This window comes from Haliotis rufescens, unplaced genomic scaffold (assembly GCF_023055435.1).
Source record: "Haliotis rufescens isolate VD_foot unplaced genomic scaffold, xgHalRufe1.0.p SCAF_61, whole genome shotgun sequence".
Lineage (NCBI taxonomy): Eukaryota > Metazoa > Mollusca > Gastropoda > Lepetellida > Haliotidae > Haliotis > Haliotis rufescens.
Genome location: NW_025964346.1, coordinates 778,973 through 794,763, shown reverse-complemented (window position 1 = coordinate 794,763; position 15,791 = coordinate 778,973). Strand labels below are relative to the sequence as shown.

Below are 15,791 nucleotides of genomic sequence, written 5' to 3'. Positions count from 1 at the left end.
GACCACATGTGAAGTGAGGGACGGTAGCTAGGTACAGACAGGATGTGCAATGCCCAGATGACCACATGTGAAGTGAGGGACGGTAGCTACGTACAGAGAAGATATGCAATGCCCAGATGTCCACATGGGCAGTGTGGGACGGTAGCAAGGTACATACAGGATGTGCAATGCCCAGATGACCACATGTGCAGTGAGGGACGGTAGCTAGGTACAGACAGGATGTGCAATGCCCAGATGTCCACATGTGCAGTGTGGGACGGTAGCTACGTACAGACAGGATGTGCAATGCCCAGATGACCACATGTGCAGTGAGTCCGGTAGCTAGGTACAGACAGGATGTGCAATGCCCAGATGACCACATGTGCAGTGAGGGACGGTAGCTACGTACAGACAGGATGTGCAATGCCCAGATGACCACATGTGCAGTGAGTCCGATAGCTAGGTACAGACAGGATGTGCAATGCCCAGATGACCACATGTGCAGTGAGGGACGGTAGCTAGGTACAGACAGGATGTGCAATGCCCAGATGACCACATGTGCAGTGAGGGACGGTAGCTAGGTACAGACAGGATGTGCAATGCCCAGATGTCCACATGTGCAGTGTGGGACGGTAGCAAGGTACAGACAGGATGTGCAATGCCCAGATGACCACATGTGCAGTGAGGGACGGTAGCTAGGTACAGACAGGTTGTGCAATGCCCAGATGACCACATGTCCAGTGAGGGACGGTGGCTAGGTACAGACAGGATGTGCAATGCCTAGATGACCACATGTGCAGTGAGGGACGGTAGCTAGGTACAGAAAGCCATCTATACAGAAACGTTGCCGTGATTTACCGTCAGCGTGCTTATCGACGTCGGGTTGAACGTTACGCTGACTGTTTTGTCAACGTTCCGCATGCGTTGGTGGGAGGGTAATGATGTGGAGAGGACCCCTATACTGGTCATCGATGGCAATTTGACAGGTGTACGGTACCGTGACCAAGTTATCAGTCCTACCCATGGACGTCACATAACTTTTAAAGCTGGACAATGCCATGGTCCTATTGTCACGTCATGGGATTGTCATGACACCACAAACAGCACCAGCCTAAAACTTGTGAAGATCAGTGGAAGAGGTGTCTCCCTCTGACCGAGGTCAACATGATCAACTGCTTGTAGTGATATTCCTTCATGTCTATTTCTGGAGTGATCAGCAGAAATGCCTTTCCGAAATACACGTCTAGAAATAATTGTTACTTGATAAAAGCCGCCAATGCAAGTGGTTATTGGCAAGATAACGGGGAGTAAGTGTGTGTTTGAAGTGAATGTCGAGTCTGAATCAGGGATAAGTTTGAACGAATCACAGGAACGCAGCCGGATAGGTGTGAACGAATCGCAGGAACGCAACTGGCTAGGTGTGAACGAATCGCAGGAACGCAGCTGGCTGGGTGTGAACGAATCGCAGGAACGCAGCTGCCTAGGTGTGAACGAATCACAGGAACGCACGCGGATAGGTGTGAACGAATCGCAGGAACGCAACTGGCTAGGTGTGAACGAATCACAGGAACGCAGCTGGCTAGGTGTGAACGAATCACAGGAACGCAACTGGCTAGGTGTGAACGAATCGCAGGAACGCAGCTGGATATGTGTGAACGAATCGCAGGAACGCAGCTGGATAGGTGTGAACGAATCACAGGAACGCAGCTGGCTATGTGTGAACGAATCGCAGGAACGCAGCTGGCTATGTGTGAACGAATCATAGGAACGCAGCTGGCTAGGTGTGGGTCGGACAGGAACAAGTGAAAAGATACAGATCTTCGCTATTGTTTAGATTACAAAATTTACACTACAATATGCGTGGCGCTCTCCTTGGGTGTTTGCTTGTTTGTTGGAAGCATGATACTCACACACTTGTTCTTGTAATGTGAACAGCGCACAATGATTGGTTAGCTATCTCGTCCTCATAAAAACACTTTAGTTTAACGTTAAATAACGCTTACCAATGCCCCGACGTCCAGCAATTCGCCCAGTTGTGCTTCCACGTCACTGTCAGGCACGCCTCATCTCTGGGTGACATTTGGAATAACAGCGACAAATCCCTTTCCATATCCATAAGAAATATCTGCCATAAGCAGAGCCGATTGTACGATTCCGACCATATCATGAGGAAGTGTTTATGAATAACTATTAAATAGTGATGATACAAGGTGTTCGCGAAAAGGTGAGCGTATCCTGCCCAATCAGTGACACGCGTCACAAACACATACACAGGCAAGTCAAGTGTTCGCCTGAAGAAACACGGGAACGTATGATACAAGTCGAAATAGGGACTTGCATCGGACATCACTTTTGGCACTGATGGGTCAAATTTGGAACTCTCCTCCACATTTTTACCATAACACTGTTTGAAAACTTCACTGGGACCTTGAATGTTGTAACCTTGATAAAACAACTTCTGACCAAGCGTTGCATGACGCTCTTTGAAATCGTGGTAGAAAGAGCACGTTTGATACAGGTAGCTAAATCAGGTGGTTACACAACGGAAAATCCCAATACACAGTTTTGTATATTTCATTCAACCAAAATAGACAATTGTGTATATTTTGTATACCCAAAGGATATCCAAGGTGTGTATATATGGATAGATTTTACCACTGCTTCATTCAGTTTCCTTCAGTTTGTTTGTTTGTTGTTGAACGCGGCACTCGGCAATATTTCAGCTATATGACGGCGGTCTGTAAATAATCGAGTCTGGACCAGACAATCCAGTGATTAATATCATGAGCATCGATCTACTCAATTGGGATATGGTAACATGCAGCATCGTCACCTTTTACGGCAAGCATGGATTGCTAAAGTCTTATTCTAGCCCTTCGAGGATGTTTGGGTTGCTGTTGGCATCGACATTTGCTACAAATATATTAATTAAACGGGAAGCTTATAGAGGATTAAGATAAACACAACACAAACACGCCATATTACACACACGATTGTTTATATGCTACAGTAATAATACAGATCAAGACACATCTTATTCGTTTATAATTTTCTTCTTTTCTTTCGGCGCCGGTTCAGTAATGTGTAGTATTGTGTCATTATTACTTTTCACACAAAAAGTTCAAATTATTTAAACATTTGACAAAGAAATGAAACATTTGAAAACACTAACGTTATGCTAAAAAGAGCGACATGAATGTCGTTGTGCCACCGACTGGTTTTCGCCATTCCTGTCGTGTTATTTCTGAAAGATCCGTGTACAGAGTTGACTTTAGAAACAACTTTTTCTGTAAAACATTTATAAAAGTGCGGAAAAAGTTCGAATTGATTTTTCTTAATTATAATGCCACGAAAGCGAATCAAAACGGTAAGATAAGACAATCGGATCCGTAATGGGTCAGTACTATTATATTATGTCTGTCTATTTGTTGTATAGCGCCGCACTCAGCAATATATTTTTTCAGCTATATGACGGCGGTCTGTAAATTATCATGTATAGACCAGACAATCCAGTGATTGACATTGTTATGTGTATGGGTGTATGCTTTTATATGTTTGTTAGTATATCAGATGCATTTAGACTTGAATTGAAACAAGAAGGCTTGGGTTGTGTAACTTTGCTTGAATACTACACCTGGGGAGCTGGCTGCCTGAGCGGGTTAAGTAATTATGTAACAAGTGAAGCTTGTAGCTAATCAGCATTATAGTATAAGGTTGGGGTGATTAAAAAATAGTAGTTTTTCTGCTTCTTGGGTGTTGGCCAGACCTGTATTTTAACCTCCTCATTTTTAATGTTAAAGTTCAGAACACTGTGTGAGAGATTGTATCCCATGTCGGGGCTGGTGAAACTGAACTAGAAATCATGCTGATATTTGCAAACGTGTGCCTTGGAAAACTTGCAGTGTGAGCTTATGTGCAACTATGGATATATGTGTTTTCGTGGACCAAGGAGTGGAGTGAACAATCAAACATGGAAATCAGGGTGACTATATAAGTATACAATTTGCTGTAGCCCTTTGATGGTGATATTATTTGTACATGGTAGCCCAAGCCTAATTCTCCCATACTAAACTCAGCTGTATTGGTGATCTATCATGCATTGTTAATAAATATCTGTCTTAATTGTTGTGCGATCCTTTCATTGTGCGAATGGATTTGGAGTGTATCCCTTCGTTCCACTTCCACTCGTAACAACATCATGAGCATCGATCCACGCAATTAGGATACGATGATATGCATCCAGGAAGTCAGCGAATCTGATCACCCAATAACCCCGTAAGTGCTCTTGCTGCTAATGTTGTGAAAGCCTAGTGATAGGGAAAGGCGCTTACCTTACAGCGTAAGCTTGGTGAATGGGAGATCGAGATCGTATTAGCTTCTGTGGTTTTCGTCCGTTCGGTCGGCTGTCTAGTCTCAATCTGTCGATTGTCACCTGTCAGATTTGGTGGGTAAGTTGATCACGTGCCTCGATCACACCCGGAAACATACGAGTAACATCGGGTGGCCAATCCGATGTAACCCAATGTACGAGTGTGGAAGCACCAATCACTACATTCCTCCCTCTTTTCTGGACTTGCCCCCCCTTGTGGTCTCAGGAGGACATGGAGGATCTAACAGGTGACCTTGCCAAAACATGAGAAAATCCCTGCAGGGTTGGGCAGTAGTTTTGTGCTATCAACCGAGACAGTTCGCGTAACTCATAGTTATACGCCTTAAATAAGAAAATCCCCAACCAGATTGTTTGGTGGCAACCGAGTTGGTTCACGTAACTTAAATAGACGACAAAGCTGCTAAGAGAATCCAAGAATCTAGACCGGATCGTCGGACTCAGTTCCAGTCCTGACCAAGTCAGATTAGGACATTGTTTCTATGAGAATCCTAGAATCTAGACCGGATCGGTGGACTCAGTTCCAGTCCTGACCAAGTAAGATTAGGACAATGTTTCTATGAGAATCCTAGAATCTAGACCGGATCGGTGGACTCAGTTCCAGTCCTGACCAAGTCAGATTCAGAAATCCCATTCACCTGGCGTGAATAATTATACTCTGTACAGCTGCCTTGCGTTGACATAAGCACGCTCCAGGATGTTGGCGGTGGTACTCTGTCGGGCAGCGGCCACCATAGCTGCAACTTCACCCAGTAGTCTTGGGCTGTTAACTCCTCGGCGACCTGGGCGAGGCCACAGATATGGGGCATCAGTCTCCAAAAGGAAGCACTTGGCATTAAGGAACCGCAACGCTGATAGTTGTTGGTCATCAAAGCTGGCCACCATCCCGTTGTATCCAAACCACGTCTCAGGGAAGTGCTTGGTCCACAGTGCCACTTCTTTAAATGACCCAGAGAAACAATGGAGATGGAATCTCTGGGTGGACGGTACTCCAGCAGCCTTGGCAATTTGTAGGCATTCCTGTAGTGGAGCCTGTTGATAAGTGTCTGCGGTTGTGCCCCTGAGGTGGAGGATGATTGGCTTGGTTGATGGTGCCAGCTTGAAGAGCTGCCCTAGGACTTGCCCTTGCCGTTCCCAGTTTCCCACAGTGAAGTCCAGGCCAATTTCCCCGAAGGCGATTACATCCTGGGATGATAGCAGGTGCCTTAACTTGTCTAGTTGGTCGGGGTCCATGGCCTGCACATTATTTTGGTGGAAACCGACAGCTGTCTTCCAACACTGATGGAAAGTTGGTTGTTGGGGCCAGGTTGGTGGGTCGCAAAAGATCTGTAGCGCCTTCTGAAGGTTGATGGTTACCTCTTTTGGCTGGCCGGCCTTGTCCAGGACCTCTTCCAGGGGTGTGGCAGCGTCCAGATGGAGCCTGCTGCGCATCCTATTGGAGCGGAAATGGGTGTCAAAACCCCTGGGAAGTCTCTCTGGATTCGGCGGCGCTGAGGATGGAGTTGGTCGAGTGGACGTTCCGGGAAGCTCTGCTGTTTGCGTGGCTTGCACAGATGGCGATGGTCCTGGCAGTGGCAGAAGGTTCCCGAAGTTCCTGAAATGGTTTCGGACTCCATCCGAGGTGACATCCAGAAGGGCTACCAAGATCCTCCAATGTATTAGGCAGGCAGGGCTATCCGGCGACAGGTTGACAGAATCCAATGGTAACAGCCATCCTTTGATGTTACACAACTCTTTTATATGCCCGTAGCAGCTTCCTCTTAGGGGTATGTCTTTGGGAACAAGGCTATTCCTTAGGACGAACTGGTGTAATTCCGTCCAGGTAGCTCCTGCTCCCAAGATCTGCCGGGCAAGGTCTTCTATGGCCGATATCATGTCAATTGCCGTTTCTTGTGACGCTGGTACGGAGTCACGGAAACAGGGGGAGAGGTGAGCTCCGTAGGCATGGTGGCGCAGCGTCCTGGTTCTTTTACCGCACGTCCGTATTGGACAGCTCGATCCCATTCCGTGGGGATGACTACTCTGGAATCGAGCTGCTATTTTCGGGGCGGCCTTGTTAATGACAGAGACGCTCAGCCCTTGGTTGATTGACCTGACCTGTCGTGAGGGAGAAGCCTGGTGCCGTGGCTCTGGGGCTTGCCTCCTTGACATAGGGCGTCGATCCCATCTGGGGGAGACATGTCGCTCCTGCCTGGGAACTTCCCGTCTTGGGATATGTCTATGGGGCGAAGGTCGTCGTTCCCGTCTTGGAGAGACATGTCGCCGGGGTGAAGAGCGCCGTTCCTTTCTGGGAGCGGCTCGTCTTACAGGGGAGGAGTGCTGCCTGTGTCTTGCAGTGTTGTAGTACACAGACACCTGACGACGGGGTGATCGCCTGGGTGATTGCCGGCGTGATTGTCGGTAAGACGGGCGTGGTTGGACTTTTCGCTCCCGGCTGGCAACAGGAAGATAGACGACAGAGGCCACCTGCCGTCTATCCGGGCTCTGACAGGCTCGCTTCCTGGATGATTTGATGTGATCCTCAGGGCTTCTTTTCCTGGAGTGTGCGGCCTGGAGCTGGTATCCACTATCCTTGGATGTCTGGGATAGGTCTGGTACATGTCCCAGGGATACCTCTGGTTGATCCGACATTGATCGTTCATGATGAGGGGCAGGGGATCTTCTTCCGGGAGATGTTGGAGCTCCTAGGCTGGTCTGGGAGCCCGAAGACATAGATAATAAGTCTCCAGCCCAGTAGGAAGTCGATGCATCCCTGCTCCTGGCTCCATGGCGTTCGCTGGAGCGTCCTCGTCTTTGGAATACCATTTTTCTGAAACATTTGAGTTTTCCCTCTAGGATACTCTGTCCTTTCCTGTGGTGCAGTGAGGACAAATGTATTCATCCAGAGCGTTTGCTGTTCTCTTGGTGATTCCAACGCAGGCTCCATGAAACCATTGGTCACAACGGTCACAGCCTATCATTAATCGTCCATCATCGGGTTTATTACAGATACAATAATTTCTTTGCTTCTTGAAGAGCCACTCCAAGTTGAGATCCTCTTGAGTATCAGAAGTACTCTTTGTCTTAGATAACCTCTGGATCCAACTTGGAATTACGCGATCTCGACAAGGCTTGAGGCGATCATGGTGATGTACTGATGTTGTCTTCCTTGTCCGGACTTCATATAGTGTATTGGAAATCCTAGTAGTGATTATCCCGGGTCCTTTCCAGGATGGAGACAACTTCTTGCACTTTCCTTGTATGGAGGCAGTGTCCAGTATATACACCATCTCTCCCTCTTCAAACTTTGGGGACAAAATCCTCAAATCGTAATCCCTCTTCATTTGGAGCTGGGTAGTTTGCAATTTATTACGGGCAAAGCGATGTACCTCACCAAGAGCTGAGGCTAGCTGATGCACATATGTGTCAGGGTTCAAGGATGGAGATTCCTCCTGGGTGGCGCTGAAGACTAGCTCTGCAGGTTGATTGATTTCCCTACCAAGCATCAGCATGTTGGCGGTATATCCCGTTTGCCGATTAACTGCAGACCTCAATGCTCCTGCCAGTTGTGGTAAAAATTCATCCCACCTGGATTGATTTGCATCTATGTGGCAACGAATGGCTTGCAGGAGGGTGCGATTAAATCGCTCCACTTGTCCATTAGCAGAGGGACGATATGGGGTTGTCCTGGTTTTATGTATCTGTAGTAGGGTGCAAAGTTCAGTGAACAATTTGCTCTCGAAGTTTCTTCCTTGATCTGTAAATACTTTGAAAGGGCAACCAAATCTAGAGAAAAAAACATCTACGGCAGCTTTGGCTGTCACCTCAGCCGTTTGGGTAGGCAAAGCTATGCACTCCACCCATTTGGTGAATTGGTCAACCATCATCAAGATGTATTGATTACCCAACTTGCTTTTGGGCAAGGGGCCAATGAAATCAAGATGAACTCTTTCCATGGGTGCCCCTGCATGAAAGTTGATCATTGGTGACCGGGCATGTCGTACAGGTCCTTTGTTTCGGCTACATGTTGAACATGTGCTTACATACAACTTGATATCTTGTACCATGCCATGCCAGTAGAAACGGGTTTTAACTCTATAGATTGTTTTTTCCATTCCCAGATGTGCCGCAGCCATGACATCATGATTCAACCTTAGCACTTCTTGCTGTAATGATTTCGGGACCACCAGGGATGCCATGCCTCGTGTTGTCTTTTCTTTTATGAGAGGATCAACACGTAACAATCCCTGCTTGTCAATCTGAAATAGAGTTCGGTTCAACCAATAGTGTTTAGCTGCGGGACTGGCCAAGAAGAGACTTGATTCACTCGGCTCCTCAGCAGTTTGAATCCAATCCATTATAATGGTTAAGTCTGGATCAGATCTCTGCTGATTGCATATTTCCTCGGATGAATACCCAAATTGTTCTTTCTGCCCGTCATCAGTCACAACAAGTCTTACGGGCACTGGGGTGGTGTTCATTTGGAAACCCGAATCCCCAATGGATTGTATTTCAAGACAGGAGACCGGCAGGCCACAATCATCAGGTGAGTCATCATCGGAGAGGCAATCCCGCCCAACATGCGCCAGAGGAATGGTGTCATCCACATCCCTGAAGAACCTACTCCAATTTTCATGAGCCCGAGTGCAATATTTGCATCCTCCACATGGCAAACTTTTCAACATTACTTCTGGTCTGTAGTTGTGGCAGTGGCCTCCTTGTGGAATTCGTGATAGACTGTCCGCATTGGTATGCAGTTTTCCTGGGCGATGTTTCACCATCAAGTCATATTGGCTCAATTCTTCCAGGCACCTGGCCAATTGGCTATTTGGATTCCGGGAGTTTAACAGCCATTGGAGACTGCTGTGATCAGTCCTAACAGTAAAACGCCGTCCCAGCAGATAGTGTCGAAACTGCCTTGTAAATCTGATTACTGCCAATAGTTCTTTTCTGGTTGTGCAGTATCGTTTCTGCTCGGCGGTCAGGCCAAAACTGCCAAAACAAACTACTCTCTCCTCTCCATTTTGAACTTGGATCAGTTCTGCTCCTATGGCTTCATCCGAAGCATCTGTATCCAGGATGAAAGGGTCCTCCTTGGTAGGTAATGCCAACACAGGTGTATGGGTTAGAGCATGCCGCAAGGACGAGAAAGATTGCTCCTGCTCATCATTCCATTGGAATGCCTTCTTACCCGTTATTCGATACAACAGGACTGCCATAGAAGCATAGTCCCTGATAAACATCCTGTGGTAGTTGGCAAAGCCAAGGAACCTTTCAACATCCTTGGTACAGGTGGGGTGGGGCCAGGTAAGTACCACTTTGAGGCCATCATTGTTGGCCTCAAGGCCATCTTGGCTAACTACGCGACCGAGAAACTCAACCCTCTGCTGAAACAGTTCACATTTGCGAGGTTTCAATTTGAGTTGATAACTTCGGAATCTCTCGAAGATGGATCGGAGATTAGTCAGATGGTCTTCAACATTGGTACCCATCACCAAAATATCGTCCAAGAATGCCAGTGCGATATCCTAGGTCAATCCTCTCAACACGAGGTTCATTACCCGTGAATATGTTGCTGGAGCATTACAGAGTCCAAATCCCATTCGAATATGTTCGAATAGACCATACTTGGTGATGAAAGCAGTTTTTTCGCGATCCTTTGGAGAGATTTTCACTTGCCAATAAGCTGAGTTTGCATCTAGCTGAGAGTACCAGAGATTACCAGCGAGCGTATCAAGACAATCTTCCACCAGGGGCAACTGAAATACGTCTTTTTTCGTGACGTCATTCAGACCGCGATAATCGATGCACCAACGTACTGTGTTATCGTGTTTGCGTATTAACACAGGGGGTGCAGCCCATTCTGATACAGAAGGTTGAATGACTCCGGCATCTAACATTTTCTTGAGATGTGTCTCTTCCTCCTTCTCGAATCCAAGTGGTGTTCTTCACATACGCTGTTTAATCGGTTTAGCGTTTCCAGTATAAATGGAATGTTCAAGTTCAGTAAAGTTCCCCAAATCCAAGTCATCTTTGGCAAATACACCTTGATAGTCTGTGAGAAGTTGTGCCAGTTGATGCACTTCCTGACCTTGCAGTAGCTTTGATGACCTTTCAAACAGACTTGTCAGATGAGCAGGGATGTTGGGTTGATAACCACTTCTAACAGCCGCAGATTGTTCCGAGGGGGATTCGACATGATGTATTTCCATGGCAACCCCTAAGACTTGACGAGGCTGTAGCACCACTTGATGATCCGAAGGATTGACAAGGCACACAATGGGTACGCTTCCTCCAGTTTGATAAGTCCTGGGCATCAGAAGATCATTACTTCTTAGGCGTGGCTCTATCATGAAATCTGAGAGTTGCTTTGATATAGGACATTCAAGTTGCTGTACCGAATTCGGCGGAATGATGGTCTTCTTCCATACTGAGATTCTGGATACTTGCGGTACCTTTTGAGAACGGCATAGAGTCATTTCAATGGTATCAGATCCAATCTGTAGTAACTGTTGAGTCAAGTCAAGATGTGCCCCTTGGGGAACTAAAAAGTCCAGTCCCAGAAGAACATCATCTTGGATTGGGCCCACTACTACAGGAATCGAATAGGTTTTGGACCCTAATTGTAACTGGAGTGGTTGTGTTACAAATGAGGACATATGTAAGTCCCTGCCGGCAGTTCTCAACTTGATGTCCTGCTTCTTCTCAGGCTTCTGTGAGAGTGTTTTGTAAAAAGTGTCCGAAATAATGGTAACCTCAGCCGCCGTATCCACCACTGCAGTTGTGTGCTGGTCTTGGATTTGGACTGGTACCAGAAACATGGATCCACTTTTTAATTGCCTAACTGTGATTTCTGGAATTGACAGATTGTCGTCATCTGAAGTACTGGTTGACCCGAGAGCTGTAGGCTGAGTGTGGGAGGTCAGAGATGGATAATGTCCAGGGGGTGGCGACAATGGAGGGGCTGGTGACAAAGGAAGTTTAGGGGGGTGGCCTCCTTCAGTTTGGATCAAGTCCCAGAAGAATATCATCTTGGATTGGGCCCACTACTACAGGAATCGAATAGGTTTTGAACCCTAATTGTAACTGGAGTGGTTGTGTTACAAATGAGGACATATGTAAGTCCCTGCCGGCAGTTCTCAACTTGACACTGCAAAAAAAATCCATATATACAAGCTTGTATATCCTTTGGAAAGATGATATTTCCAAAGGATATACAAGATTGGAAAGATGATATATACAAAATATACAAGTTTGTATATATGACATATACAAAATATACAAATTTGTATATATGGTGTATCCAAATTTGTTTTGTTTGTATATATTGGTAAAGGGAGATAATTATTATGTATTTGTGTATAATTATGATATATGTGCAAATTGAAGTGTTTTAAGTTGAGCACTGTGTTTCTTTGTATATGTTGGTAAAGGAGGATAATTGCTATGTATTGCTCTATAAATGCTTTGTATGTGCAAAATAGTATCAGCAAGTTACAAAAAACTGATTTAGTGGCGGGTAACATTACTGGAAGGTTTAATTAGTACTCCACACTGTTAGCGGGAGTACATACTGTCCTTGCAATGATATTGACGGGTGGGCGGTTGAGGCGTCTGGTACTTTTCCTGGCGCGGTGCTTGGTATGTGAGTAGACTTTATGGTCAAATGCACAGAGGGGATTAGCTGTCGGGGGCGATTGCTTTGGCGGTAACTTCTGTATTGAAAGTGTTTGAGCTTGGATTTGTTTTACGGGGAGGCCGCGATGTGTTTTGTAACATGCTCTCGTGCACATATGCCAACAGAGTGGATTGCACAGAGGATGAAAACTATTTTATCACTACTTAAAAGTGTTGAATTTGGTTTGTTCTGAGCTGTCGGTTTCATTGTAGATATACATTGTTATAATGTGAAATCTCGGCGGAAACGCGGAAAATCGCGTTTTGTAAAACGGTAGTCCTTGGGGAAAATTGTATTATGAGCAACCGGATGCGTAAATAACGTGCGTAATATATTCCCGTATTATATTTTATAATACTTGTTCTTTAAATATTTTATCAATGCGAGAACGAAGATTACCTTGAAAAAACACAACAGCATGCATATGTTCTAGCAAAAGGAAACTTGATATATATTCATTTGGCTTAATTTCTACTTTGGAAAACTTAGTTGGCGCTCTAAAAGCTTGACGCTGTATAATTTGGCACGCGCATGGTTGGGTGCAAACCATATGTACATCAATAATAATAGTAAAAATAATAATAATAATAATAATACATCATGATGGCAGTTTCAATGTAAAGATTAAGTATTTTTAAAGATATGGAAAATAAATCTTGATAACTGCTTTAATCTTTGATCTTTGGGAAAATAATAATGGAATTGGTTGAGTGACTAACGTATTCTACTTTAAAAGTGACAGGAACGTGATTTACATAATTAAAATATAGAATAATATACAAATTATAAGAAAGGGTTTGTGATTTATTTTGGGATGAAGTCAGTATTTAACTTGCGCTTTCCGACATTATGCGTATTTCGCACACGGTTAAGAAAAAAAATGCAATTCATTTATTTATAAAAAGTACGAATGCATCAATCCTACATCACAGGACCATGTACATAATTTGTTGAATGTTATTTCATGAATACACAAATTGCATAACACATTCCCTGAGGACAAACCCAAATTGCCCGTCCCTTTGTGACAGGTGTTAATTAGAGAATGTATTGCCACCATATTATGTCCCGGCACTTTTATGACATGTAATGAACCTAGTCAATCCCTGGGTCTGTAACAACAACATGGGTCTAATAAAATCAAAGTAACATAAATGTTACGTCATTCGAATTAAAAAAGAGACTGAAAAAATGTAACATGAATATAATTGCCCTTTTGAGGGTAATATAATTTTGGGAAAATATACGTTTTCTTGTATTTATGGACGACTTCACACAAGCTGAAAAATTTAACATATGTTTATATAGCTATATTTACATACATGGCATTAACATGTAATAATAATATTGATCATGTTTGTTAATTTGTACATTTCGTTGTTATTGGTATCCTGAGTATGTTGTAATAATGCATGTGTTCTGATCTTATTTGACGTAGATTACATGAACTAGTAGAGTGACTTTCTTTCATCAGCGTGGAAGGATTACCCACACATATACCCTTAATCCTTTGTCAAACAGAAAGAAGTCATATAGATATCATATCTAACTGGTACTAAAAGTTCACTATCAATCTCCTCTGATAACAAACTTACATTTAATATCCCCAAGCTACAATACCAAGCATGCTCATGGAGTAATTATGAGAAACCCGAATGATATCCTGTCTACGTGGTCACACCCGGTGATTGTTAAGACATTCAGACAATATGGCAGTCTGTATTCATTTCTTATATCCCAAAAGTCCCCACCAAGCTTCCTTTTATTAACATTGGGATGAGGGGAGATATACATATTGTATTAAATAATACATCAATACATCAAAACAGAACAAAACAGATAGGTCAACAGTGCGGTTGATGGAAAGGGGTTTGCTAAGAAAAGTTATTTAACTCTTTAATACTTAATACGTGTCTCAAAGTATGTATTAAGTCTTACTACTAGTTATTATATATGTGCAAATCCACCCGAACGTCGGATGTACATGGCCGATTTCAAAATAGCTAAATTAGGCACTGTTCAAATTGTTTCCAATAAACCACTGATTAGAAACTCACTTAACCTTTAGAATAGAATCGTTTCTAAATATATAGTTGGGGCATGTGTAAAAATTAATGCAGTGTACCATTGTGACAGCCACAAGAGCATGCATGATGTGTTATCTGAGATGTGTTTTTTAAGCCGATGGAAGTTTAAAGTGACAAAATCTGGTATCATGGCTTAACTGAATATAACATTGTCTAAGTTTAATAATCCTCTTTTTCGGGTGACTATTCCAATTATTAATGGTTTCAGGTAGGAATGACTTGCATTCAGTTCTACAACGTATAGCCTGTGAATTGGTTAGATTTCTTTATATGTAATCACTAACAGCAAAGATGTTTTCCACCTTGTAAAAAGGTGTAATTGCTACGTTGGTCTCACTCTACATTTTCACGTGGCTTGTACCTCTTATTGGCCCACAAATAGTCCGTAATCAGTGAGTGGGCGAGGTAAAAATTAACGTCTCATCGGCATTATTTCAGTGTCCGTAATGAATTAATGTGTAGACATTCTAGGATTAATTCTTTTTCTTTGGTACAATTATCCAAAACATGGGAGCAAAATATTGGCAATATATATATGCTTGTTCATGACTTATGTAAAAGGGGTTATTTATCTGAGTGATTGAGTATGGTTCACGGCGGTGGACACCAGAAAGGTATTTAAGACAATTAATCATAGGGCTTACCTCGTTAACTCGCCAATATCATAATCTGACTGAAATATTAATACCAAAGTCCTTTCATTTTAAGATTAGGTTTTGCACTTGGGCACACTTTGACGTGATATTGAACAGTTTTCTTTTTCCCTGGATTAAGTTTTACTTGCATTCATTCATTTGGTAATTTTCTCCAAATTGGCATTAATATTTTATGCAGTAGTATTTGGAACTGTCCATTTTGGGAATAGGGTTGACCCCACCGCAAGCACAGTAAACAGAAATTCCAAGGTGAATAATATGTACTATAGTTTGTTGGCTCGACATGCAAGACTCCATAATTTTAGCTATAAATTCATAGTAATATTAAATTAATTTTTTTTATAAAGAATTCATTGATGTATTTGACATGAGACGTAGCGACACTCATGTATTTTATAATAATGTACAATTTCAATGCCTTAAATCTGTTGCATTAAACAAATTCTTTGATTTGATGTTGTCATATTGTGACTCAATTTGTGTCTAGTCTTCCAAATGTTCTATTGCGAATACATATAGTGTCAGCGCTCATGATCGCCATATCTATGAATGGATGAAAATATCATCATTAATAAACTTACCTGAGCTCAATATGTGTTCTGAAGACAAATCGCTGTAAAGCATCTTGCACCCTCGTTCACCCTCAAATGTACGAAAGGAAAATCTGCAACTGTGCGTGTTCAATGTTCGTTTGCATTTTTGTGACAGGCGGTCGTTATTTTCATTAAGATTCCACAAATTCATAAATCACAACTGATGTAGCTGCCTTGGTTAACTGGAGTCAGGATATAACTAATTACAAACTCTGTTCTAATTATGCTAATCGAGGAAGTGCATTATACTGGATGACAAACTTAGTAATCCTTTCACACTAATCCTTGTTTACAATGAACGCATGTCAAATGACTAAATAAACATCCTTTTTTATTTTCTTAAGTAGAAGTATCACAATGGGCGGTGAACACAACTGTTTGTAGAATGATAGTTTCAGAAAGGAATACAAATACAAATATACAGAAAGGGGT

General features: G+C 43.4%; 3 protein-coding genes across 3 annotated transcripts; 1 reads left to right on the top strand and 2 right to left on the bottom strand.

Annotated features, from left to right (window-relative positions):
* Positions 1–1,255: 1,255 nt before the first annotated feature.
* LOC125375887 (snake venom metalloprotease inhibitor 02A10-like) lies at positions 1,256–1,744 on the top strand. Its single transcript, XM_048386822.1, has one exon. The coding sequence runs from the start codon at positions 1,256–1,258 to the stop codon at positions 1,742–1,744; it is 489 nt and encodes a 162-aa protein (XP_048242779.1).
* Positions 1,745–2,867: 1,123 nt separating this feature from the next.
* Positions 2,868–7,171, bottom strand: LOC124131184. The gene has a single exon (XM_046494285.2). It carries the CDS (start codon positions 7,169–7,171, stop codon positions 5,018–5,020), a length of 2,154 nt encoding a protein of 717 aa, XP_046350241.2. The 3' UTR covers positions 2,868–5,017.
* Positions 7,172–7,197: 26 nt separating this feature from the next.
* On the bottom strand, positions 7,198–11,376 carry LOC125375886. Its single transcript, XM_048386821.1, has 2 exons — positions 10,993–11,376; positions 7,198–9,732 (listed from the first exon to the last, which is right to left on the bottom strand). Exons 1-2 carry the CDS (start codon positions 11,374–11,376, stop codon positions 7,198–7,200), a joined length of 2,919 nt encoding a protein of 972 aa, XP_048242778.1.
* Positions 11,377–15,791: the final 4,415 nt, after the last annotated feature.

Coding starts and splice junctions, on each gene's coding strand:
- LOC125375887 (XM_048386822.1), top strand. CDS start 1,256: ATGCAAGTGGTTATTGGCAAGATAACGGGGAGTAAGTGTGTGTTTGAA.
- LOC124131184 (XM_046494285.2), bottom strand. CDS start 7,171: ATGGTATTCCAAAGACGAGGACGCTCCAGCGAACGCCATGGAGCCAGG.
- LOC125375886 (XM_048386821.1), bottom strand. CDS start 11,376: ATGATATTCTTCTGGGACTTGATCCAAACTGAAGGAGGCCACCCCCCT. Junction 9,733..10,992: donor ACTTACATATGTCCTCATTT/GTAACACAACCA, acceptor GAACTGTTTCAG/CAGAGGGTTGAGTTTCTCGG.